This window comes from Lepus europaeus, chromosome 16 (genome assembly GCF_033115175.1).
Source record: "Lepus europaeus isolate LE1 chromosome 16, mLepTim1.pri, whole genome shotgun sequence".
NCBI classification, from domain to species: domain Eukaryota; kingdom Metazoa; phylum Chordata; class Mammalia; order Lagomorpha; family Leporidae; genus Lepus; species Lepus europaeus.
The window spans coordinates 58,266,744-58,294,465 of NC_084842.1; the positions used below are offsets into that span (position 1 = coordinate 58,266,744).

Here is a 27,722-nt window from a genome sequence, read left to right on the forward strand (position 1 = left end):
GTTCAAATACATTTTTTTTTAAAGTCTGGTAGAAACGATACCATTTGCTTAGTGCATCAGAAGGTACATACATCATTAACTGCTAATATTAACCTTGTGGTTAAGTTGTGCTATTGTTTCCTCCCTTGTAGTTATAAATATCATAGAGGAGATGGTATAATACTATGCAAACACCCTGTTTTTTCTCACTTTTTTAAATATTTATTTTTATTTATTTGAAAGGCAGAATGAACAGAGAGAGAAAGGGAGAGACAGAAATAGAAAGAGATCTTCCGGGGCCGGTGCTGTGGCTCACTTGGTTAATCCTCCACCTGCGGCGCCAGCATCCCATATGGGCACCGGGTTCTAATCCCGGTTGCTCCTCTTCCAGTCCAGCTCTCTGTGGCCCTGCACCTGCATGGGAGACCAGGACGAAGCACCTGGCTCCTGGCTTTGGATCCGTGCAGTGCGCCAGCCGTAGCGGCCATTTGGGGGGTGAACCAATGGAAGGAAGACCTTTCTCTCTGTCTCTCTCTCGCTGCCTGTAATTCTACCTGTCAAATAAATAAATAGAAAGAAAGAAAGAGATCTTCCATTTGCTGGTTCATTCCCCAAAAGGCTGCAATGAAGCCTGGAACTCCATCAAACACTCTATCCACAGTGCCAGCCCCCTGAATCCTTTCTTTTCTAAGCATTTCTTTATTTTTCTTATTTTACAAAATGTTCTAGGCTCATCCTGTCCAAGCCCTGGAATCAAACTCCTCTCCAAAGAGCCCCTGGTTCCTTTTATTAAAGACTAGAATTGAGGAACCAAGAGCTGGGCACTAGGTATGCTCATTGATACTGGGGTATTACTGGTCCTAGGCCATCTTAGTGAACAGAGCTAAGAAATTATAAATGCTTGGTGCTGGCGCTGTGGCTCAGCGGGTTAACATCCTGGCCTGAACCGCCGGCATCCCATATGGGCGCCAGTTCTAGTCCCAGCTGCTCCTTTTCCAATCTGGCTCTCTGCTGTGGCCTGGGAAAGCAGTGGAAGATGGCTCAAGTCCTTGGGCACCTGCACCTGCGTAGGAGACCTGGAGGAGGCTCCTGGCTCCCGGCTTCAGATCAGCACAGTTCTGGCTGTTGCAGCCAATTGGGGAATGAACCAGCGGATGGAAGACCTTTCTCTCTGCCTCTCCTCTCTCTCTGTGCAACTCTGACTTTCAAATAAATAAATAAATAAAAAAGAAATTATAAATGCCAACCTCTTCCAGAAATGCCTTTGTAGACATCTCCAGAAATAATACTCCCCTGGCTTTCTAGATACCCTTAAGCCAGTCAAGCTGACCCCTAAAATTAACCATCATACTTTTCTTTTGACTTCGATCTTCGATGCTATGGTTTTTCTAATACCTCTCCAGCAAATCTTTTTTTTTTTTTTTTTTTTTTTGACAGGCAGAGTGGACAGTCAGAGAGACAGAGAGAAAGGTCTTCCTTTTCTGTTGGTTCACCCCCCAGTGGCCGCTGCGGCTGGCACACCGTGCCGATCCGAAGCCAGGAGTCAGGTGCTTCTCCTGGTCTCCCATGGGGTGCAGGGCCCAAGGACTTGGGCCATCCTCCACTGTACTCCCGGGCCACAGCAGAGAGCTGGACTGGAAGAGGAGCAACTGGGACAGAATCCAGTGCCCCGACCGGGACTAGAACCCGGGGCACCAGTGCCGCAGGCAGAGGACTAGCCTATTGAGCCGCGGCGCCAGCCGCAAATTCTTTTGAATTCTTTTTTTCCAAATTCTTCTTATCCCTTTCACATTGATTCTGCCCTATTTCTTTCATCACCTTCTTCCATGCTTACTGGACTCACCAGCACCCTGAATCATCTCATTATATCTAACAAATGTTAATTATCATCTACATGAAAATGACTCAAAAATCTAATTACAGTTTAGATTTTTCCAGTGGCACCAGAATCATATATCCAAATGACTATTAGCCAATCTTCGACTGAACTTAGACTCAGCAAGTTTAATTATGGTTGTTCATTTTTAACTTTTCGAGGAATTTCCATACTGTTCCCTAATGGCTGCACTGATTTACATTCCCACCAACAACGCGTAAGAGTTCCCCTTTCTCCACATCCCTGTCAGCATTCCTTGTGGTTTTAATTTGCATTTCTCTTTTCATTACATTAAGCATTTTTCATATAAATCTCAGCCATTTGTGTATCTTTTTTGTTTTTATTTTTTATATATTTATCTGAGAGACAGAGAGAGAGAGCCCCCATCTGCTGGTCCACTCCCTAAAGATCCACACTTCTCAAGGCTGGGCCAGGACCAGGAGCAAGAAACTCAGTCAATATTCCCAACATAGGTAGGGGAACTCAATTATTTGAGCCATCATTGCTTTCTAGCAGGAAGCTGGAATCAGGAGCTTGAGCTAGGAATTGAAACTAAGCACCCCTATGTGAGCACAGGTGTCTTAAACGGTATCTTAGCCACTAGGCTAAACACTCATCCCTTATTTGTATGTCTTCTTATGTGAAATATCTATACATATTTTCCCCACATTTTAATCAAATTATTGGCTTTCTTACTACTCAATTGTCTGAGCTTCTTTTATATTTTGGGGTTTTTTTTTCCTGATATATTTTTGGATGTTAACCCTTTATCAGTTTTTAAATGCTTATTTATTTATTCTTAATTATTTGAAAGGCAGAGCGACACAGAAAGAGCAAGATTTTCCATCTACTAGTTCATTTCCCAAATGCCTACAACAGCCAGGGCTAGGCCAGGCAAAAGCCAGGAGCCAATAATTCCATCTGGGTCTCCCCGAATGGATGGCAGAGTACTTGAGCCATCATCAGCCACCTCCTAGGATGCACAATAGCAGGAAGCTGGAATAGGAGCAGAGGTAGGACTCAGTCTCAGGCAATCAGATATGGCATGTGGTTGTCCCAAGCAGTGGCTTAACCCACTATGCCACAAGGCCTGTCCCATCACCATCAGATTTAAATATATGAAGTACCAAATATATGAGGAAAACCCATTTCCATCGTTCATTTAATTACAGTTGCAATGTGTTCTGGAATTGCCTAAGCCAAGGATATCCGCGTTTTCATTCATGATTCCTATTACATTCCTTTAACTCATCAATAGGCAATCAATTTCTAAATTCCAAAAATTCTGGCTCCTACTAAACCCCAGTTCTTTCTGTTATTATGCTACTATATTCTGGGCCACAAGTCTCTTTTTCTTGGATCATTGCAACTGCCTACTAATTGATTTTATTTCTCAAGTCTTACCCACAAAGAATTCTCAAAACTGCAGAGTATTCTTTCTAAAATGTGAATCTGGTTAAATCATTTTCCTATTAAACATTGCCTTTTGTGCTTCAAAGGATACCATCAACCAAGTGAAAAGACAACTCGCAAAATTGGAGATATTTTTTACAAATCATATAACAAATAAGAGACATAAATCTAGAATATATAAAGAACTATGGCAGCTCAACAATAAAAACACAATTGTTAAATAGGCAAAGGATCTAAACAAACATTTCTACAGATGAAATATACAGATGACCAATAAGCACATAAAAAGATGCTCAACATCATTAATCATCAGGAAAATTGTATTAGCCACATGTTCTCCAGGCTCTGGCATTTTGGAGCCTTGCTGATTCTGTCTGTCCTAGGATTAGCTAGTTCCTAGAAATAATAAAGAATTTGCCTGTGAGCACACCCTTCATATGCACCCAAGCAATTCAGATCCTATACACCCAGTCACCTCCCTTATGGAGCTTTTACACTTCAGGCCGTTATTCCCCTGCCCTAACCTCCCCCTGGGTCCAATCCCAAACAACTAAGGTCAGTCCCTGCTCCTCATCCTTGATGAAATTATTCAAACTAGGCCGGTGCCATGGCTCAACAGGCTAATCCTCCACCTTGCGGCACCGGCACACCAGGTTCTAGTCCCGGATGGGGTGCCAGATTCTATCCCGGTTGCCCCTCTTCCAGGCCAGCTCTCTGCTATGGCCTGGGAAGGCAGTGGAGGATGGCCCAAGTCCTTGGACCCTGCACCCGCATGGGAGACCAGGAGAAGCAACCTGGCTCCTGGCTTCGGATCAGCACGATGCGCCGGCCGCAGCAACCATTGGAGGGTGAACCAACGGCAAAAAGGAAGACCTTTCTCTCTGTCTCTCTCTCTCTCACTATCCACTCTGCCTGTCAAAAAAAAAAAAAAATTATTCAAACTACCCAATTCTAAACTTGTTTACCCTGCCTTGCCTGCTTCCTACTACAGAAACTACAAGAAAGGCTCTTGCTCATATCCCACTCTTTCCTCTCAGCCTCTCCAGTGGACCTGGTGCTTCACTATATGTCTGCCCGCCCCCATGAAACTCCCCTCCTCTTGATCCCAAGATCCTGTGAGTGTAACAACTATTTTTTGAAGGGCAACCATCTTCAGCTCTGTTTACCTTGCCATATCTGAATAACAAAAATCTACGCTTTAAGACTGAAACAGAAATCAGAAACACAGTTACAATCCCATGTCCCACCCACTGCAGTGGCTATAATAAAAGAGTTGGACAGGACAGGAGTTTTGTGCAGCAGTGAAGTCACTGCTTGGGATCCCTACATCTCACATCAGAGTGCTTGGAGTCCTGGCTCTGCTTCTAATCCCAGCTTCCTGCTGATACACACCCTGGGAGGCAGCAGGTGATGACTCAAGTTCTTTGGTTCTGTTACTTAGGTGAGAAACCCAGACTGAGTTCCAGTCTCCCGGCTTTGGCCTGGCCCAATCCCAGCTTTGTAGACATTTGGGGAGTTAACCAGTGGAAGAAACTGGAACCCTCCTCTGTTGCTGGCAGAAATGTAAAATGTGCAGCCAATTGGAAAACGGTCTAACAGTTCCTCAAAAAGTCAAACATAGAGTTACCATAGCGCCTAGATTCTACCCCTAGATATACACCCCATAAAAATAAAAACAATCTTTGTTTGTAGCAACATTATTCATGAGGAAACAACCCAAATGTCTATCAACTGATCAACTAATATGAATATGATTAAAATGTGCCACACAGAATATGATTATTTGGTATAAGAATTATTTTGAACTGAAAGCGTTTGAGTTCCTGAAATTCTCTGCCTGAAAGCAGAATCTCCTAAAAGAACTCAAGTGTCATAACCCCTCCCCTGGAGCAGCCGGAACAGCTTCTCAGAGTGGGCATCTCATCACTTCTCCTCTCCATTCTCCTAAGGATCCCTTATCCTTCCTGAAATTCATTTGCTCTCCTCTTCCCCCAACCCCTCCATCTCTTTCCTCTATTAAGGAGGATATAAACTAAAAAATCTTTCCACTCCTTTGGGTATTCATTTTTTTTAAAGATTTATTTTATTTATTTGAAAGACAGAGTTACAGAGAGGCAGTGGCAGAGAGAGAAAGAGGTCTTCCATCAGCCGGTTCACTCCAATTCACTTCCCCAAATGATGGCAACGGCCAGAGCTGTGCCGATCCGAAGCCAGGAGCCAGGAGCTTCTTCTGGGTCTCCCACACAGGTGCAGGTCCCCAAGAACTTGGGCCATCTTCCACTGCTTTCCCAGGCCATAGCAGAGAGCTGGATTGGAAGTCAGGACACAAACCGGCACCCATATGGGATGCAGGTGCCACAGGCTGGGGCTTTAACCCATCATGCCACAGCGCCAGCCCCTGGGTATTCAGTTCTTTCTGTGATATCCTTGCATATGTAAGATTAAAAATGAATAAATGTGTGTGCTTTTCTCTAATCTGCTTTTTGTCAGTTTAATTCCCAGGCCTGCTGACTATGAAAGGGTGGAAGAAAAGTTTTTCCTCCCCTGCAAGATAGATAAAATGTGGCAAGTCTATGCAATATGTTAGTAGTCAGTCATAAAAAGGAATGAGAGGGGTCAGTGCTGTGGCCTAGCAGGTAAAGATGCTGCCTGTAGTGCTGGCATCCCATATGGGCGCTGATTCAAGTACCGGCTGCTCCACTTCCCATCCAGCCCTCTGCTATGGCCTGAGAAAGCAGTAGAAGAAGGCCCAAGTCATGTACTTTTCTCTGAAGGGAGGAGAGAACTTCCATGTTGCTTATAGCCGTGTCTAAATACTGATGGAGTCTACGGTCACAAAAGGCTTCCATAGCTTTGGCAGCCCATGGCAAGAGCCTCGGGTGATCACTGACATCATAAATAAGAGTGTTAATTGTTAAAGGAACAACAGAAGTCACTGTGCACTTACTCCCCATGTAGGACCTCCGTCCTTAATGAGCTGTACTATGAGAATCAACTGCAAATCTTGTCTCATACTGTATTCTATATGTTGTGTGTGTATGTGGGTGCAAACTGCCGAAATCTGTACTTAACATAGAGTTGGTCCTAACATAGAGTTGGTCCTCTGTATATAAAATCACACTAAAAATGAACCATAATGAAGAAGGGGATAGGAAAGGGAGTAGGAAGTGGGATGGGAGTCGGGCGGGAGGGTGGGTATGGGTGAAAGAACTGCTATATTCCTAAAGTTGTATCTATTAAAATGCATTCATTAAATAAAAGCTTTTTTTAAAAAAAGAAGATGGTCCAATTCCTTGGGCCCCTGCACCCATGTGGGAGACCTGGAAGAAGCTCCTGGCTCTTGGCTTTGGATCGGCGCAGCTCCAGCCATTGAGGCCATTTGGGGAGTGAACCAATGGAAGGAAGACCTTTCTCTCTGTCTCTCCCTCTCACTGTCTGTAACTCTACCTCTCAAATAAATAAATAAAATCTTAAAAAAAAAAAAGAATGAGATATTAATCCATGTTGCAACATGGATAAACCTTGAAAATATTATGCTAAGTGAAAGAAGTCAGTCACCAAGAACCACATGTCATATGATTCTATATGAAAGACCTAGAATAGGCCAATCTCTAGAGAAAGAAAATAGTTTGATGGCTCTGTAGGGATAGGGAGGATAGGGGTGAAAGGTAACAATGAACAGACACTGAGTTTATTTGGAGGATAATTAAAATGTTCTAAAATTGAATGTGGATATAGATGTACTGTTATCTTTATTATTATTAAGAATTATCCTGGGGCCCTCAACATGGTGTAGTGGGTAAAGCTGCCTGAGATATCAGCATCCTATATAGGCACCAGTTGGAATCCCAGCTGCTCTTTTTGCTATCCAGCTATGTGCTAATGTGCCTGAGAAAGCAGTGGAAGATGACCCAAATGCTTGGGTCCCTGCACCAATGTGCAGGCCCAGCCCTGGTTGTTGGCGCATTTGGAGATTGAACCAGTGGATGGAAGATCTCTCTTTCTCTCTATCTTACCCTCTCTCTCTGTAACACTTTCAAATAAATAAATAAATCTTTAAAAAATTATTTTCTGTGCCATTTATTTATTTATTCTTATTTGGAAGCCAGAGAGATGGAGAAAGATCTTTCATCTGTTGGTTCATTCTTCAAATGCTCTTAATAGCCAAAACTAGGACAGGCTTAGGCTAGAGCCCAGCACTCAATCTACATTTCCATGTAGGTGACAGAGATTCAATCACTTAAGCCATCACCTACTGACTCCCAAGGTGCACATTAGCAGAACTCTGGGATTGGAAGCAGAGCCAGGACTCAAATGCAGGCAATTGATATGGGATGCAGGAGTCCCATGCAGTGTCTGAACCACTGCACCAAACGTCTACCCCTAGATGAGTATCTCTGTGAATATGTTAAAAGCCATTGAATTTATCACTTAAAATGGTTGAATTGGATGATTTATTAATTATAATCTCAATAATGCTGTTACCAAAAAGAAACCCAAACTCTTCAATGGCTTTTCATTGCCCTTAAAATAAGAAGCTCAATCAGTAAGATGAAGAGGACAATACGTAACACGACTTGTACTAATTTTTCCATCATCACTCACCAGTTGTCTCGTCATCAGTCATCAGCCTCCTTCCACTCTAAGCCTGGCCATGCTGAACTTTTTTGGTCATTTCCCTGAATGCATGTGATGGCTTTAAAATATGATGACAAACCCTTTGATATGCCACCTTTCAAAAAAAGTTGAAGCCAAATTGTCCTCCCCGCAACTGTGGGGTGGACTTTAGACTCACTTCTAATGAATGGAATGTAGTAGAAGTAATGATGCTGACTTCTGAGATAGGTCATAAAAGGCATTGTGCCCTCTTCCTTGTTTTCTCTTGGATGGTTTGTTCTTGGAGAAGCTACCAGGTCTCCAGGACACTTAAGTAGCCCTGAAGAGACTTCTGTAGTGATCAAGTCTCCTGACCAAAGCCATCTTAGAAGCATATGGTCCAGTGATGCTTTGTCAAGTCTCCAGAAGATGGCTGCCCTGGATGATATCTTGACAGTAATCTCATGAGACCCTGAGACAGAACCACACAATTAAGCCACTCCCCAATGGCCCACAAAAATGGTGAGATATTAAATGTTTCTTAAGCCGCTAAATCTGGGGACTTAAAAATAAGTAATATAGTATGCTACCAATTATCTATAAGCAAAAGATCACAAAATGCTTGCCCTGCCTCACTAACCCACAATTATCTTTATCAGTTTCAAAATCATTTTCTGGTTTCCTTAACAACTGAGTTGCTATTTGCTGCCATAGCATGTATTCATTTAATTAAATTGTTCATAAGGCTACCCCACTAAACTAAGTTCAATAAGATCCCATATGGGACCATGTATACTTTGTTTGTGCTTTTGTTTTTAATATTTTTTATTTACTTGAAGGAGAGAGTGAGAGAGAGGGAGAGAGAGAGAGAGATCTTCAATCCACTGTTTTACTTCCCCAAATGACCACCACAGCTAGGGCTGCTCCAGGCCAAAGCCAGGAGCCTAGAGCTCTTTCTGGGCCTTCCACATGGGTGACAGGGACCCAAAAAGTTTGGCCATTCTCTGATGCTTTTCCAGTCACATTAGCAGGGAGCTGGATCAGAACTGGAACTCAAATGAGTGCTCCAATACAGGATGCTGGCATGGCAGAAGGCAGCTAAGCTCATTGCATCACAACTCCAGGGCCTCCCTCTCCCCCAACTGTGTACCTTGTTGGCACCATGTCCCTAACACCTGCCACAGTGCCTGACATAAAGTAAACCATAAATAAATATTTCAGGGGACAGATGCTGTGACTCAGAGTTAAGCAACCACTTAGGATGCCCTCATCACATATCACAGTGCTGGTCCCAGCCCCACCACTTCTGATCCAACTCCCTGATAATGCACCAGGAAAGCAGCAGAAGATGGCTCAAGTGCCTAAGTCCCTGACACCCCTGAGGAAGATTTGGATGAAGGTTCTGGCTCCTGGCTCCTTGGCCTGGCCCAGCCAAGTTGTTGCTGCCAATCGGTGAGTGAATCAGTGGGTGGAAGATCTTCCTCTCTTTCTCCCTTTCAAATAAATAAATAAGCACATCTTTTTATAAAAATAAATAGTTGGGGAATGAATAGTTTGGTGAGTGAATCAATGATTAAATAATTGGAGGCAGATAGGAGATAATGTAATTATAATGACATAGAAAACCTCTAAGTGCAGAGACTGCTGTGAGAACCAAGAGGAGTGGCATTCAGTTTAATCTATATCACTCCCAGGCTTTGTGACATTTGGCAAGTTACATTTTATATGGTATCACTTATATGAAAATTCTAAATTAGGCAAATCTGTAGAGATAGAATGTAAATTAGTGGTTCCCTAAGTCCAGGGCAGTGTGGAATAAGTAATGACTGCTAAAGGATAAAGGGTTTCTTTTTGAAGTAAGGAAAATGTTCTAAACATAGACTGTGGCAATGGTTGCACAGCTCCATGAATGTAGTAAAACCATTGAATTACATACTTTAGCTGAGTAAATGTTTATGGCACATGAATTATATCTCAAAAAAGTTGCTTTCTTTTTTAAGCCAGAACTCTTTACAATAGACTACTGCATGTCATGGTTATTTATATTGCTATTTTTTTAAAGTCTTTTCTTAAAAATATGGTGTCAGTGCTGGCCTTTGGCCTAGCAATTATGATGCTGGCTGAGATGCCCATGTCCCACATCAAAGTGCCTGGGTCTGAGCTCCTGTCCCAATTCCAGGTTCCTACCAACATGCACCCTGGTAGGCAGTGGAGATGGCTCGTGTGATTGTGTTCCTGCCACCTACATGGGAGATTTGGACTGAGCTCCTGGCTGCTGATTGTAGGCATTTGGGAAGTGAGTCAGGGACAGGATCTCTCTCTCGCTTTGTCCTTCCCTAACTCTCTGTCACTGTGCCTTTCAAATAAATAAGAAATCTTTTTTGAAGAAGCTATTTGAAAGTAACTAAACTTCAAAAATGAATTTAAAAAAAGATTTATTTATATATTTGAAAGGCAGAGTTACAGAGAGGCAGAGGCAGAGAGAGAGGGGGAGAGAGAAGTCTTCCATCCACTGCTTCACTCCCCAGATGGCCTCAACAGCCTGAGTCTCCCATGAAGGAGCAGGGGCCCAAGGACTTAGGCCATCTTCTACTGCTTTTCCAGGCCATAGCAGAGAGCTGGATCAGAAGTGGAGTAGCTGGGACTCGAACCGGCAGCCATATGGGATGCCAGCACTGCAGGTGGTGGCTTTACCCGCTATGCCACAAAGCCAGCCCCTGTTATTTTGGGTTGAGAGAAACCAAAAGATAATGCTTGTGTACAAGAAATTCATTACAACAAAAAATGTTTTCTTGGTCTTAAAGAGTTATAACAAATTTATGTTTTATTTCAGACAAATATGATTTAAATAGAAGTTGGATTATTTTTAGAAATATGTGTCATACTTCAGAGATAGCACTAACCAAATATCAAGAAGTATCAATTAATTTATATCTAAAATCTTAAACTAACCCAAGAGAAAAGACTTTTCAGAAAGAACAACACCCCTTTTCTCCTCCTCCGTCTTCCAATAAGCAGCATTCTACCATCTATTTCTATAAATGTGACGACCTTAGATATCTCATCCAAGTGGAATCATTCAGTATTTTTCTTTTTTGTGACTGGCTTACTTTACTTAGCATAATGTCCTCAACATTCATCTATGTGGTAGCATGTGACAGAGTTTCTTTCTTTTGTTTAAAAACTGAATAATATTCCATTGTATAGATATACCACAGTTCCTTTATCCAGTTATCCATGGGTGGACATTTGGGTTGCTTCCACTCTTGGCTATGGTAAATAGTGCTGCTGTGAACATGGATTTGCTATTATCTCTTTGACTTTCTCTTTTCTTCTTCTTCTTTTTTGTGTGTGTGTGTGTGTGTGTGTGATCAAAGTTTTATTTTTAGAGGTATCTTCTTGGAATTAGAAATGAGTGTATTCATTTTCAAATTGTCTTATAATACACATCTTAAAAATCTGTAAAATGTTACTCTCCTTTTTTTAGAACTAGCTTTTTTTAAAAAGATTTATTTATTTATTCATTTGAACGGCAGAGTTATAGAGGTAGAGGCACAGGGCAGGGCGGGGAGAGGAGTCTTCACCCTCTGGTTCATTCCTCAAATGGCTGCAACAGCCAGAGCTATGCCAATCTGAAGCCAAGAGCCAGGAGCTTCTTCTGGGTCTCCCCCGCAGGTTCAGGGGCCCAAGGACTTGGGCCATCTTCCACTGCTTTCCCTGGCCACAGCAGAGAGCTAGATCGGAAGTGGACTAGCCGGATTCAAACTGGTGCCCATATGGGATGCTGGCACTGCATGCAGCGGCTTTACCTGCTATACCACAGTCTCAGCCCCAGTGTTACTGATTTTTAAAATATATCTTCACAAAATAATTTTAAGAAAGATGTGAAGGGCGAGGAAGCTGAATTATTATTTCAGAGTCTCTAGCGCTTTTGGTCCAGTCCAGTCTAGCCAAGTAGACAAAAAGGTTTGTAAGAGAAATTACATTTTATGAATCGAAGTGATGGAAAAAAGCCTTGGATCATTCATGAGTTAAAAAAAAAAAAAACAGGAAAAACAACTCATATTCAAATTGTAAGACCCCTATGCTTACTAAAAGAAATATATGTCAATATAAAAACAACTCAACATTTATTCAACACTTATCATTTTCCAGACAGTGGCTAGAAGCTTTAAAACCATGATTTCTAACTTTGAAAATGATTCTTAAGTGGATGGTTAAAGCTGTCTTAGTTTTTCTTTTTTAAACAAGAAAATGAAGCATGTTAAAGTTGAATGACTCTTCCAAGGCCATATATCTGGTAGGTGGCAGAACTGGTTTGAATACAAGTTTTTCTTTTACACCACACAGCACTTACTGTATAGAAAAATAGCTGAATAAACTGCTCTTATTATCTTAGTCAAATTCCACTTGAAAAATTCCATATGTGGCCTACCACTCTGATATGACAATATCTTTCATGATATTAATAAATAACAGAGAAAACCCACTATGTTCTTATGAGTGCAGAAGACAAAATGTTATCACAGACACCAATAACAAGCTATTCTTGTCCTCAGTTCCAACAATGTAGAACCTGTTACTCACAACAAGGAGCCCTCCAATTCAAACATGTAATGGGGTACTCTACAGAGTCATAAATACAAAGATCTGAAAGCTCATTTTTGAGCCACTGTGTACGTTAAGAATCCAGCTTGCATTTGTCAGTGATGCCATATTAAACTAAGAAGTCCCTGAGGAAGTCACAGTGTGGACAAAATTCAATACAACAGTAAACCACACACAAAGGAAACAAAGCTAGGCCCTTCCACAGAGCCATCTGTCCTCGCAATGAATTTTTAAGTCAATGTGTCTACATGCTGCACATATTCCCCAATGTCTGCTTGATGAAATACCACAATGGCCATGAGGTCTACTTCCTGCAGTCTTGTGTAGACTTTGCTGCCACCCCAAAACCCAAAGGGATGTCTACCATTGAGTTCATCACCACTCCCTGGTACTGAGAAATATTTTCAGTGATTTGACCTAGACCAGGTTTCAAAACATGGTTCCCATACAGGAAGGACTGCTCTGTGACAGGCTTTATCCACATTTTATATTTGGTATGGGGCGCCAGGTAATCCAGCACCGTGATGTGCAACTGGAATTTGTAGGTCTTGGTGAGCTTCCCAAAGCAGATCTGCAGTGACACCAGCTTGTCCCTGGAGATATTGGCAGCCATTTGCAGGATCTTTTCACTCATGTAGTACACACGGTCATTGTGTAGCCTTAAACAGTAGGTGCCGACGGGCTGGTCAATTAGCAACTGCAGGTTTTCCCTGATGTATTTGGCCATCTTCTCAAACATGACCCAGGTCTCCTCTTCAAAGGCTGCATTTTTCTGCTCGACATTATCTTTTCAATTCCTTAGGCTGTAAACCCAAAACTAAGATTGTTGGATCATAATGTAGTTCTATTTTTAATTTTCTGAGATATCTCCATACTGTTTTTCATAGCAGTTGCACCATTTTACTATCTCGCCAATGGTGCCCAAGGGTTCCAATTTCTCCATATCCTCACCAATTCTTGTTATTTTCTGTGTTTTTGGTAGTACCCATGCTCAGAGAGCTTGACATGGTATCTCACTGTGGTTTTGATTTGCATTTCCCTGATGACTAATGATGCCAAACATCTCTTCATATGCTTGCTGGTCATTTGTGTATCATCTTTGGAAACACGTCTTCAAATCCTTTGCCCATTTTTAAAATTAGATTACTTGATTTTTTTGTTGTTATTGAATTATAGGAGTCTTTATACTCTAAATATTAACCCATTGTCAGATATATGATTTTCAAATATTACCTCCCATTCCATAGGTTGCCTTTTCACTCTGTTGATTGTATTCTATGTTACCAAGGTTTTAAATTTTGAAGTAATCTCATGTGTCTATCTTTGCTTCTGTGCTGGTATTTACAGTGTCACATCCAAAAAACCATTGCCAAGTCCAATATCTTTAAACCCCAGGAATACTTCCCAGATCTGAACTTCTCAAATTAACCATGATAAAAACTGTTTTTATTTCCACTCCATTAGCAGTTAACATAAGTACTTTTGTAAAATGTAATAAGAATTAGGCCGGCACCGTGGCTTAACAGGCTAATCCTCCGCCTTGCAGTGCTGGCACATGGGGTACTAGTCCCGGTTGGGGCGCCGGATTCTATCCCGGTTATCCCTCTTCCAGGCCAGCTCTCTGCTATGGCCCGGGAAGGCAGTGGAGGATGGCCCAAGTCCTTGGGCCCTGCACCCATATGGAGACCAGGAGAAGCACCTGGCTCCTGGCTTCAGATCAGCGAGATGCGCAGGCCACAGCGGCCATTGGAGGGTGAACCAAGGGCAAAAGGAAGACCTTTCTCTCTGTCTCTCTCTCTCACTATCCACTCTGCCTGTCAAAAAAAAAAAAAAAAAAGAATAACTAGAAAAATGAATTTAAAAAAAGACATAGAGGGCAAGCATTGGGGCACAGTGGATTAAGCTGCTGTCTGCAACAACAGCATCCTATTTGAACAGGTTCAAGTCCTGGCTGCTCCACTTCCAATCCAGCTCCCTGCTAATGCGCCTAGAAAAGCAGTGGAAGATGGCCCAAGTGCTTGGGTCCCTGCAACCACATGGGAGACTCAGATGGAGTTCTAGGTTCCTGGCTTCAGCCTGGCCTTTCTGGCCATTTGGGGAGTAAACCAGTGGATGGAAGATCTCTCTTTTTTTTCTGTCTCTTCTTCTTCCTCTCTCTTTGCAATTCTGCCTTTCAAGTAAATAAAATGAATATTAAAAAAAAAAAATGACATTGGAGCTGGTGTTGTAGCACAGCAGGTTGAGTTGCTGCCTGAGGCACTGGTGTCACATAAGCAAGCTGCTCCACTTCCAATCCAGCTCCCTGCTATGACCTGGGAAAGCAGCAGAAGATGGCCCAAGTCGGCTGGCGCCGTGGCTTAACAGGCTAATCCTCCGCCTTGCGGCGCCGGCACACCGGGTTCTAGTCCCGGTTGGGGCGCCGGATTCTATCCCGGTAGCCCCTCTTCCAGGCCAGCTCTCTGCTATGGCCCAGGAAGGCAGTGGAGGATGGCCCAAGTCCTTGGGCCCTGCACCTGCATGGGAGACCAGGAGAAGCACCTGGCTCCTGGCTTCGGATCAGCGCGATGCGCCAGCCGCAGCGGCCATTGGAGGGTGAACCAACGGCAAAAAGGAAGACCTTTCTCTCTGTTTCTCTCTCTCTCACTATCCACTCTGCCTGTCAAAAAAAAAAAAAAAAAAAGAAGAAGAAGATGGCCCAAGTCCTGAGCTCCTGTACCCATGTGGGAGACCTAGATGGAGTCCCAGGCCCCCTGGCTTCAGCCTGGCCCAGCCCCAGCCATGTGGCCATTTGAGGAGTGAACCAGCAGATGGAAAATCTCTCTCTCTCTCTCTCTCTCCTCCCCCTTCCTTTCACTCTCTCCCCCTCTCCCCACTCACTTTCTTTGTAACTCTGACTTTCAAATAAATCTTTTTTTACAAAAGAAATGGAAAATATAAGTTGATATGTTTATTAAATTCAATAGATATGGGGCCAGCGCTGTGGCTCACTTGGTTAAACCTCTGCCTGTGGCACCAGCATCCCATATGGGCACCGGGTTCTAGACCTGGTTGCTTCGCTTCTGGTCCAGCTCTCTGCTGTGGCCCGGGAAGGCAGTGGAGGATGGCCCAAGTGCTTGGGCCCCTGCACCCGCATGGGAGACCAGAAGCACCTGGCTCCTGGATCAGCACAGCACTGGCCGTGGCGGCCATTTGGAGGGTGAACCAATGGAGGAAAGACCTTTGTCTCTGTCTCTCTAACTCTGTCAAATAAAAAATAAATAAATAAATAAATAAATAAATTCAATAGACATAAAATTATCCTGTCAAATTACTATAAAAATTTCTAAATGCTTGTTCTCAATTTCTGTGATTATCTGGACTCAGACAGAAAACTAGTTCAAGAACTAGCTCTAGCTCCTCACTTCCTGCTACTGCAGACCCTGGGAGATAGAAGGAATGGCTCAAGTGACTGAGCCTTTTATGGGAAGCATGGATTGAGTTCCTGGTTCCCGGCTTCTGCACAGTCCATTCTTAGCTATTGCAGGTATTTAGGGGAGTAAACCAGCAGACAGGAGCTCTCTTTCTCTATCTGCCTCTCTCTCTCTCTCTCTTTCTTTTTTTAAAGATTTATTTATTTGAACGTCAGAGTTACACAGAGAGAGGAGGAGAGACAGAGAGAGAGAGAAGTCTTCCATCTGCTGGTTCGCTCCCCAGCTGGCCGCAACGGCCAGAGCTGCACTGATCCAAAGCCAGGAGTCAGGAGCTTCTTCTGGGTCTCCCACATGGGTGCAGGGGCCCAAGGACTTGGGTCATCTTCCACTGCTTTCCCAGGCCATAGCAGAGAGCCGGATAAAAAAGTGGAGCAGCCAGGACTCGAACCGGCATCCGTATGGGATGCAGACACTGCAGGCAGCGGCTTTACCCATTACTCCACAGCACCAGCTCTTCTGTCTGTCTCTCAAACAAATAAAAATAAGTAAATTAATAAATAAACCAACTCTGGTTCAAGGTGCACACTTTGAGACTATGGGGAGCACTGTTCTAGATCTTCCTTAATGGTGTGATATGCAAGTAAGGTGAGGTGACCACTGAGTCCTTATGCAGCTATGGTGCCTCTATGGCTTACAGAGTGCCCCAAAATAATTAAGATATCTTATGAACATGCAAGAACTGCAAATGCCATCCACATGACTCTTCCTTACTATGGCCATGGATGGGGTCTAAAGGCCATCTTTAAATCATCATATCCAATTAAAACAAGGACTTAAAAGGATAAAAAAAAAATATGTACTCTCATTGCATCATAGTGCCCCCTAGCAGCCAAAATACCTCTTTCTCAGTCCCCTACTCAGCCAAGGAAAATCTCATAATTAGCAAGGGAGGATCCGTTTCTGACACTGCCATTTATTTTAGCAGGTATAGAAATACCCAAAGAAATTTGACTTCTTTTACTCTGTCTCAAAGTTTTTAGCAGAAAAATCAACACCATAGAGCTGGCGTTGTGGTGCAGCAGGCTCCTTTCTCTTGGATTGCCCATTTCTTTGTGGAGGTTTATGGGGCAGGGAGTAGTAAGCTGATGAGGAAAGCAATACCTTCCAGGGTAGGATTAGGGTGAAGCAAATAGTTTACTCAACTGGCATATAAAATGTTATGGGTGTAGGGCTGGCAATGTGGCGTGGTGGGTAAAGCCGCTGCCTGCAGTGCCGGCATCCCATATGGGTGCTGGCTCGAGTCTCGGTTGCTCCACTTCTGATCCAGCTCTCTGCTGTGGCCTGGGAAAGCAGTAGAAGATGGCCCAGATGCTTGGGCCCCTGCACCCATGTGGGAGACCCATAGGAAGCTCCTTGCTCCTGACTCCAATTGGCACAGCTCTGACTGTTGCGGCCAGTTTGGGAGTGAATCAGCAGATGGAAGACCTCTCTCTCTGCCTCTCCTTCTCTCTGTGTGTAACTCTTTCAAATAAATAAATAAATTTTTTTTTAAATGAATGGATGCCCAAAACTTTCAGTAATTAAGAAAAACATATTTTAATGCATTATCTTAAAAATCAAAACTGGGGGACCTGTGCTGTGACATAGGATGTTATATTGTCATCTGCAATGCCAGCCTCTCATATGGATGCCAGTTCGAGTCCCAGCTGCTTCATTTCCAATCCAGCTCCTCGTGAATGTACCTGGGAAAGCAGCAGAAGATGGATCAAGTGCTTGGGCCTCTGTACCCACTTGGGAAACGTGGAGGAAGCTCCTGACTCCTGGTTCTAGCCTGGCCCAGCTCCAGCCAGTATGACCATTTGGGGAGTGAACCAGTGGATGGAAGATCGATCTCACTCTCTTTCTCTTTCTCTCTCTCTCTATCTCCTCCCTCTCTCTGATTCTGACTTTCAAATAAGTAAATAAATATTTTAAAATAAAACCAAAATTTGTGGCAAAAAAACAAAAACTTATAATGAAGAAAATCTCAAAATTGTAAATAAAGTTGGGAACAGCAGGCTCATTTTTCTCTCTTGCCTCAGACTCCAGGATGGCCAAGCCCAGCTGGGCTTGGCACCACCACCGAGCAGAGTACAGGCAGACAGAAGCACTTTTGGGGCACTCTGACCTTTTGCTGAAATTTGTTTGGATGGCGATGATGAAGGTAATGCTTGGATGTGCCTGCCCTCTGTGACTTCCTGGGTTAAGATAGCCGAGTACCAACCTGTCTAGCCTTTTCTTTTGAAAAAAAAAAAAAAAAAAACTTTCCCTCAAACACAATCAGTGTGAGAAACAGAAACACACTCCCTTCTTCAAAAAAACCAGGAAACATCTGCCCCCTCAATCTTACCCCACGTGAAGAGAGAAGGCATAAGGAAGAATGATAATGAAGTTGGCAGGGCAGGGGAAGCCCCCACTTTGTGGGAGAACACTGACAGGAAACAGACACTGCACCCCTGACGGGTCCAGCAACTGGAGCCCTGACTGCAAGGCAATGGTGGGAAGGGGGCCATGGAAAGCAGTGGGGGTATGTGAAGACTGAAAAAACAGCCCCCCAAGTCGCCACTCCCATCAGTCGGGCAGCCACCCCACCCTCACAGCCGGAAGGCCTCTATCCAAGGAGAAACAGGCTGAGGAGCTGCAAGAGCAGGCAGCAAGAAGAGGGAGGGTGAGGATTTCATGAAGGTCTGTACGTTGAACCCTGAGGTTCCTGGGTCCTGTTCCCTGCCCTGGGTTGCAGCACCAGCAGCCAGGCTTGTACTTCCCAGGCAAGAGATTAGGGCTCTCTCTCCAGATAAGCTAACATGCTACAGAGAAAATACCTATGCCTAGTGACATTTGAGGGACCACATACACACCCACGCAGGAAAGCTGGCTGCTGACTACCTCATCAATCTAAAAATAAGCCCACAGGCTGACAAGCCCTGCCCACTCACACGCGGCTTCCAATCAGCTCTGCATCGATTCAGTTGAAAATCTGAACAAATATGCAAGGATTACCAGATCTTTGAGGAAAGCTTCCAACAGTAAAGACACAGACCAAAATAAATAAACTAGAGAAAGGAAAAAGAACTCCGAGGAAACAGAGATAATACAGGCAGTAGAAGGAAATTTCAAAGAGCAAATTAATATCCTCAGGAAGATAAGATTTTTACATCATACAATAAACCTCAGATACTCCCAGGAAGGAAGGGAGGGAGACAGGGAGTGAGAGAGGTGGGGAGAAGGAAAATCAAGGAGGGAAAAAATTAGAGAATAAGGGATGCTTTTGGAAATTAAAAATGGAGATGAGGTTAAAAAAATTAAATTAAAGAGTCAAGGGGCTGGTGCTGTGGCGTAGCGGGTAAAGCCGCTGCCTGCAGTGCTGGCATCCCATATAGGTGCTGATTCTAGTCCTGGCTGCTCTACTTCCGATCCAGTTCTCTGCTATGGCCTGGGAAAGCAGAAGATGGCCCAAGTCCTTGGGCTCCTGCACCCATGTGGGAGACCTGGAAGAAGTTCCTGGCTCCTGGCTCCTGGCTTCGGATTGGCACAGCTCTGGCAGATGTGGCCAATTGGGGAGTGAACCAGCAGATGAAAGATCTCTCTCTTTCTCTGTGTCTCTCCTTCTTACTCTCTCTCTCTTTTCCTGTAATTCTTTCAAATAAATAAATAAATTTCTATTTTTTAAAAAAGGACATATCAACTTGAAATTTCCAAACACCAGAGAAAGAGACCATTTTGGAAACTTTTGAGGAAAAAAAAAAAACATATATAGAGGATTGGGGATTAGAATGGTATTGAATTTTTCAACAACACTGAATGTTAGAAAACAGTGGACTGTCTTCCATAAAATTCAGAATTAAGGGGGCCGGCTCCTTGGCTCACTTGGCTAATCCTCCGCCAGCGGCAGCATTACCCCATATGGGTGCCAGGTTCTAGTCCCGGTTGCTCCTCTTCCAGTCCAGCTCTCTGCTGTGGCCCAGGAAGGCAGTGGAGGATGGCCCAAGTGCTTGGGCCCTGCACCCGCATGGGAGACCAGGAGGAAGCACCTGGCTCCTGGCTTCAAATTGGCATAGCTCCAGCCATAGCGGCCATTTCAGGGGTGAACCAATGGAAAGAAGACCTTTCTCTCTGTCTCTCTCACTGTTTAACTCTGTCAAATAAATTTTTAAAAATTATAAAAAAATTCAGAATTAAAAAAGGATTTCTAGATTAGACAGATTTAGACATGACATGCATAATATCAGGACATTTAATTTCCTTCCACCATTTGTAAGGATGATGGTGAAGGATGCACTCTCTCAAAACAATCACCAAGAGAGAGCAAGCAATCAGATCCAGAAACTGGGTAGTCTGAGCACGATAGTTGTGCAAAAGACCTAGAAAGAAATCAGTACAGATCTCTGTAGGAGGGTGGAGTCCTTCAGGAGGGAAGTCTGTGTGGAAAATGGAAACCATAGAATGAAATGGAATTCATAAGCATTTTATAGAGGGAAGATGTGGACACAGAAAAGAGGTTTATTTAACTCCCAGTTTGGGAGGTGGAAAGTCCAAACAACATGGTATGGTTTCTTGCAAGACTCTCTCTTTCTGCTGGACCGAGGTTCAAAGGAAACTAGGGAAAGCAGTGGGTGGGGAAGAGGAAGGTTATATCATTATTTTACACTCTTGGTCTCAGCAGTAAACAATATTTACATGCTAGTGGTATTGAAAACTCTGCAAATTCAAGGGGAAATCTCATATTTTCCTAAATACAGAAAATCTTTATGCATAAAAATAGGCTTTACAATTATTAATTAATTTTAAAATCAAATATGAGCATTTTTCAAAAACTTGTGGAAAACAGAATTTAAAAATACATTTATTTTGGTACAAAAAAATTCAGAACTTATGTATAGTTTTTTCACAATATGCATTTTCATAAATCTTTTGAAGAATTCTTATATGCATGGATTTCAAAACACTTGTATACTAAAACAAATATCTTTTAATCCCATTTTCCACAAATTTTTAAAGTTTATTCATTTATTTGAAAGGCAGAGTGGTAGAGAAAGGAGAGAGAGAGAGAGAGAGAGAGGTGAAAGAGAGATCTTTTACACACTGGTTCATTCCCTCAATTGATCACAGTAGCAAAGACTGGGTTAGGCCAAAGCCAGGAGCTCAGAACTCCATCTGGGTCTCCCACATGGATGGCAGGGACCCAAGTACTTGTTCCATTATCTGCTGCCTTCCCAGGTACATTAACAAGAAACTGGATCAGAAACAAAGGAGCCTAGAATAAATTCAGAAAAAACAGAGATAGTAGAAGGAATGAAATGAGATGAGGACATCCAAAGCAGCAGTTTTATCTACTGCACCAACACCTACCCCTAATTATTATTATGTGAAAGGTATTGAGAGAGAGAGAGATGTACAAATAGACAGAGTTCACATTCACTGGTTCACTCTCAAATGCCTGCAGTGTTTGGGACAGGGCCAGGCTAAAGTCAAGAACTGGAAACTCAATCAAGGTTCCCCATGTGGGTAGCAGGGACTCTAGTACCTGAACCATCACTCATCACTTCCCAGGGTTTGTGGTGTTGCAGGTAAAGCCACCGCCTATGACGTCAGCATCCTATGTGTGTGCCGGTTCAAGTGTGCTGTTCCACTTTTAATCCAACTTCCTGCTAAAGCACCTGAGAAAGCAGCAGAAGATGTCCCAAGTGCTTGGGCCCCTGCACAAATGTGGCTGGTGTGGCCATCTGGGAGTGAACCAGCAGATGGAAGACTCTTTAACTCCATCTTTCAAATAAATAAAATAAATGTTAAAAAAAAAAAAAAAAGAAAGAAAGAAAGAAGAAGAAGCTGGATTTGGGACTCAAACCCAAGTACTGCCATATGGGATACAGGCATCTTAACCATTAGGCCAAACACTCATCCTCACAAATCTTCTGAAGAACCCTTGTGTTAAAAAAAGAAGTTAAATATCCAGCAATATGGGGATGGTGAAACTAAGTATAATATATTTACTTTATGGACTTGATTTTTTTTTCAAGATTTTATTTATTTATTTTAAATTCAGAGTTACATGGAGGCAGAGAGAGAGAGAGACAGAGAGAGAGAGGGATCTTCTATCCTCTGATTCACTCCTCTAATGGCCGCAACTGCCAGAGCTGGGCCAATCCGAGGCCAAGAGCCAGGAGCTTCTTCTGGGTCTCCCACAAGGGTTCAGGGGCCCAAGGACTTGGGCCATCTTCTACTGCTTTCCCAGGCCATAGCAGGATTGGAAGTGGAACAGCATCCTATATGAGATACTGGCACTGCAGGCGGCAGCTTTACCCACTATGCCACAGCATCAATCCCTTGATGGAATTTACGTTAGTAGCATTACAGTTTATTTTGCATATAAAGGACTCATTCATATATTTTGTAATATTTATCTATGGGGGCTGGTGCTGTGGCAAAGTAGGCTAAGCCTCTGCCTGCAATGCCAACATCCCAAATGGGTGTGGGTCCATGTCCCAGCAGCTCCTCTTCCCATCCAGCTTTCTGCTTATGGCCTGGGAAAGCAGTGGAAGATGACCCAAGTGCTTGGGCCCTGCACCCACATGGGAGACCAGGAGAAGCACCTGGCTCCTGCCATCGGATCAGCGCGGTGCCATTGGAGGGTGAACCAACGGCAAAAGGAAGACCTTTCTCTCTGTCTCTCTCTCTCTCACTATCCACTCTGCCTGTCAAAAAAAAAAAAAAAAAGGGCCTGTTTCTGAACAGGTGACTATCTCTCTCTTTTCTCTCTGACAGGTAGAGTTACAGACAGTGAAAGAGAGAGAGAGAGAGAGAGAGAGAGAGAGAGAGAGGTCTTCCCCGTTGGTTCACTCCCCAAATGGCTGCCACGGCTAGAACTGCGCCAATCTGAAGCCAGGAGCCAGGTGCCAGGTGCTTCTTCATGGTCTCCCATGTGGGTGCAGGCACCCAAGCACTTGGGCCATCCTCCACTGCTCTCCCGGGCCACAGCAGAGAGCTGGACTGGAAGAGGGGCAACTGGGACTAGAACCTGGCACCCATAGGGGATGCTAGCGCCGCAGGCAGAGGATTAACCAAGTGAGCCACGGCACGGGCCTGTAACTCTGTCTTCTGACTTCTGTCTCTTCCTCTCTCTTACGCTCTCCTCCCTCTTCTCCTTCTTTGCCCCTTCCCTCCAGTCTGTCAGGTTTCCCCCAATAAACTCTTTACCCTACTCCAGCGTTTGGTGTGTTTTGTGGCGGCCTTACAGGTGAGTCGGTGCTGTGGTGTAGCGGGTAAAGCCGCCACCTCCAGTGCGGGCCCCCATATGCTGTTACTAGAGAAGGCAAGGTTCTTGTCTTCGCGCAAGAAAGAATTCAGGCGTGAGACAGAGAGTAAGTGGAAAGCAAAATAGCAAAGTTTATTAGGGAAGGGACATCCGTAAGAACAGATGGGCACCTCTCCAGACAGAATGTGAGAAAGAGTGCCCAGTCACTCGGACTGGGGGAGAGCGAGGTTACCTGGTTGAGTGGAGAGAATACGCACCTGTGCAGGCCAGGCGGGCAGCTCAGCAGAGAGGCAGAGGGCTGAGCGCGCAGTCCAGACAGGGGAAGCCTGGCTGGCGTTGCCCCGCCTTAGGGGAAGGATGGTTATCAGGTAGAAGGGGCAGGACTTTGAAGTGCAGATACTGGGCTGCACCTGGAAGGTTATCAGGATGACTTTGAGATGCAGATACTGGACCTGAATGTCAATTCCTTAGGCCTTTGTCACACACACAGAAGCTCATTTCTGACTTCCTACCTAACAGGCACCGGTTCTAGTCCCGGCTGCTCCACTTCAGATCCAGCTCTCTGCTATGGCCTGGGAAAGCAGTAGAAGATGGCCCTAGTCCTTGGGCCCCTACACCCATGTGGGAGACCCAGAAGAGGCTCCTGGCTCCTGCTTCAGATCAGCACAGCTCTGGCCATTGAAGCCAACTGGGAAGTGAACTAGCAAATGGAAGATCTCTCTCTTTCTCTCTCTCTCTCTCTCTCTGCCTCTCCTCACTCTGTGTAACTCTGGCTTTCAAATAAAAAAATAAATCTTTTAAAAAATAAATTGAAAGAAGGAACTAAGGAGAGAATGAAAGTTGATGGTGTGTTAGTGTTGTGGGAAACTAAAACCAAATGCCATGTATCAATCAGTCCAGAAATGGGCAGCCTCAAAGCCCCACATTGCATTTAATACTTTCAGTATAAAGGAGGCAAAACAGGTAGATGTTTTGACAACTCTTTATCTACTGGTTTTGGGGACCCAAGCATAAGGGTAGTAATACTGTGATAACCCAGATATCTGGTACCGCCTGGAAAGAGAATGATGACTGAGAAATTGCGACCTGACTCATTGTGCAACAGGATCTTGGAGACTGCTAAGAACTGGAGGCTGAAGTTCCCGTTTTCCTAGGACAAGAACCTCAGGCAATCAAGGGAGTAGCCCTCCTACATCCAGTCTTAGATGCCTTTGAACAGGGTTGGGGAAGTAAGGAGGCAGGAACCTATTAGTGACTGCATTAGTTTTACCTTCCTAAAATGAAATCTCTGAGGCAATCTAACTTTATAAAGAAAAGGGGTTCATTTAGCTCACAGTTCTAGGGGCTGCAAGCCTTGCAAAGGCCTTACCTCTTTCTGCACCCCCTGAAGGCTGATGGCAATGATGGGAGCAGGTAGAAGAGATTAGCTTACCAATAGGTAAGTCAGAGAAGTGGGTGAGGCCAGGGCTCAGGCTGTCATAACCACCTTAATATGTGTAGAACATTACTTTGTGTGTGAGAACCACTTTAATCCCTTCTCAAGGACCACCTAAGAAACCACCCACTAGGCCCTGCCTCTTAAAGACCTCACCTCCTAACATGCTCACAATTGAGGACTAAGCCTCCAATACAGAGACAAGAGGAACCACATCCCAAACCAAAGCAGTGAGTCCAAGCCCCAGAAGCCCCACAGCCATGAGGCAGGATTGTGAGCCTTATGCAATAGGACTGTCAGATGGCTTTGACAGAAATGCCTAACACTTGAAAAGTTGATCAACTTTGGCTCTATATCATCCTTATTTTCCAAAACAAGACAAACCAAACATAATATGAGAAGTAGCACATCTCTATTACATTTTACCTTCTCAAGTTAAACCAAAATTCTGGAGACTGAGAGTTCTCTGGAACTAAAGGGATTGTTGAGCCATTACAGATACTAGGCAGAAAAGGACCAGCCTTGGGATAAGTTCTGCAACTCCCAGCGAGAGGTTAAATAACAGCTGGAAGAGTATCTGCCTGACCAAAGAGCCAAGAGCATTTTTACAATGAAAGTTGGGGGAAGTAAAACCTAAATTGTTTACACTGAACTTAGATTGGCTATAGATAAGAGGGGCAGGGCAACCCAAAGCCGGGCAAGTTTGGGGATCCAAAGACTGTTCTTACAAGCAAAAGTACTTGTAGCTTCTGGACTGCCTGAGGCTTGGCCACCTGGGGTTTTAAGTCAAGGCTTTAATTTACATTCAGGAATGTGAAACAGTCTCTTGCTGGCTGTGGTCAGGAGCCTTTAACTGATTAACTTCCCTTATCTCTTCCCCCTCCATCCTTTGGCTTTTCTAACTAAATTGAGCATATCTCACAATTTTTTCCTTTACTTTTTACTTAAGACTATTTTGAAATAGAGACTCCTCCAACTCCCTTCAGCCAAAACAGAAAATTCACTGCAAGAATACTGGAGAATCTTTTGAGCCCATGAGTTGGAAACCAGGAAGAGAAAGCCATGGCAAACCAGATAAATATCTCTTAGCTCTGTCTCTCTCTCTCTCTACTTCCCTTTTCCTTCTCTCCCTCCCTCTACCTCTCCCTTTCTCCCTTCCCTTACTCTGTCCCTTTGTCACTAGGGGCAGCAGGCTTTCCTCGGTTCCTTTTTGCCAACAGAACAATGAATTACAGTTCAGAAATGAAAGTAAGGATAGCAAAATTAACTAAAGTATGTTCCAAGGGAGGAACAGTCCAGTCGAGAGAGCACATGGCACAGTTTCTTTCTGGTTTGGGGATTTTTATCCCTACAGTATGAGGGGAGTTGACTAATATGTGACTATGATGCTCATGATTGACATTTATGATCGATATCTGGGCGTGACCTACTCATGGGCTCTCAGTGCATGTGGCTATAACCTGGATTTTTCTCGTTTTGGCTGAGTTCCCATTTTATCAGGATATTTTATCACAAGTTAAGCTGCCAAGTGGGTGGTCTTGGGTGGGTCTCTGGTCCCTCCCCTGAATGAGGATTTTGTGGCCTCTCCCCAGTTGCTCCCGCCTGTCTACTGATACCTTCAAGGACTATCTATTCAGTTCTCTGCTTGGGTCTGCCTCATTCTTTTCCTCTCCCACCCCACAGGAAAATGGTAAGAGGTACTGTCTCGTGCACAGACTGCTTTTGCTGAAAAGTACACCGTCTTCCCCAATTCTAATGATATACTTTGTGGTTTACCATATCAAACACCATTGACCAATATTTTGAATTCAGTAGTTGAACTGTCTGTCCTGTTATACCACTCTAAAAAAAATCCCAACAGTTCTTATTATCTGTATTTGCACCTGTGCTGCTGTACATCCTGGAGAGAAAATTCATACTGTGCAGAGCTGTGTGATTGGCACCATTATCAATGCATGGTCTCAAATCTCCCTTGGGCCCCATTGAAAGACAAAATTGTAACAATTTAGTTTAACAATCTTAGTTGGCTTTATTTTCCAGTCTAAGATTTATTTATTTAGTTATTTAAAAGTCAGAGTTATATATAGAGAAAGAGATCTTCCATCTGCTGGTTCATTCCCCAAATGACCATGACAGCCAGGGCTGAGAAGCCAGTAACCAGGATCCAGGAGCCTCATCTGGGTCTCCCACATGGGTAGCAGGGGCCTAAACTCTTGGGCCATCCTCTGCTGCTTTTCCCAGGCTATTAGCAGGGAGCTGGATTGGAAGTGCAGCGGCCAGGACACAAACCAGCCTCCATATGGGATGCGCCCATATGCAGCAGCTTAACCTGCTATGCCACAACACCAGCCCCTATTTTCCATTCTAGCAAATAGAATACCTATTCTGATGGGCTAAGCAAAAAGAGGTTGGTTTTATAGATAGAGAAAGGCTGTTGAAAACAGAAACAAAAGAACAGAAAACAGATTGGTCATTTCAAAGTTCTTTACTTTGAAGACAGGGACAAGGAAATAGACCATAGGAAAATAACTGGTTCCTGATCATCAGGCCATTTCAGGTGACTCTTTTTAGTGTAAAGATTAAAGCAGAGGAAACTTCATTATCATGCCAGTTGAAACTGGCCTATGCCTCATTGCTGGAAGGTGAGATAAACCACTTAGTTTCTGCTTGGTGACATGGTACTTTAGCATGAGCAACTCCATTTTGGTTTTTAGCCTGGCCTGTTGGATCCCAGTGCAAGAGTTTAGTCCAAAACAGCAACCTCCTCTAATTCTTACTTAACAGCCCTTAACACTGCCCAGAATTCCTTTGTTCCTCCCTGCAATTCATACGCTCATTCTTCACAGATCTTCCCCACACTCCTCATGTCTCTGATCCTACTGCCTCTCTCTCATTAGTGCCAAATCCCTTCATTTCTTACCTTAGAAACAAAGGAGACAGCATTAGAGCTCTGTTAGCTCTTACTCACTCACCTACCTACTGAATAATCTCTGGCTGTCCCTCCATCTTTCATGTGTTAAATAGACATTGCTCCTTCCACCTGAGGTTCACACTGGACAGTGCTCCTTCAAGCTCCCCAGGGGTCCCACCTGGTTGATCATAGCTCTCTTGCAT

The 27,722-nt window shown here is 43.8% G+C and overlaps 1 protein-coding gene across 1 annotated transcript; it reads right to left on the minus strand.

Moving 5' to 3' along the window:
- Positions 1 to 12,776: 12,776 nt before the first annotated feature.
- On the minus strand, positions 12,777 to 13,211 carry LOC133775396 (60S ribosome subunit biogenesis protein NIP7 homolog). The gene has a single exon (XM_062213702.1). The coding sequence runs from the start codon at positions 13,209 to 13,211 to the stop codon at positions 12,777 to 12,779; it is 435 nt and encodes a 144-aa protein (XP_062069686.1).
- Between the last annotated feature and the right edge of the window lie 14,511 nt (positions 13,212 to 27,722).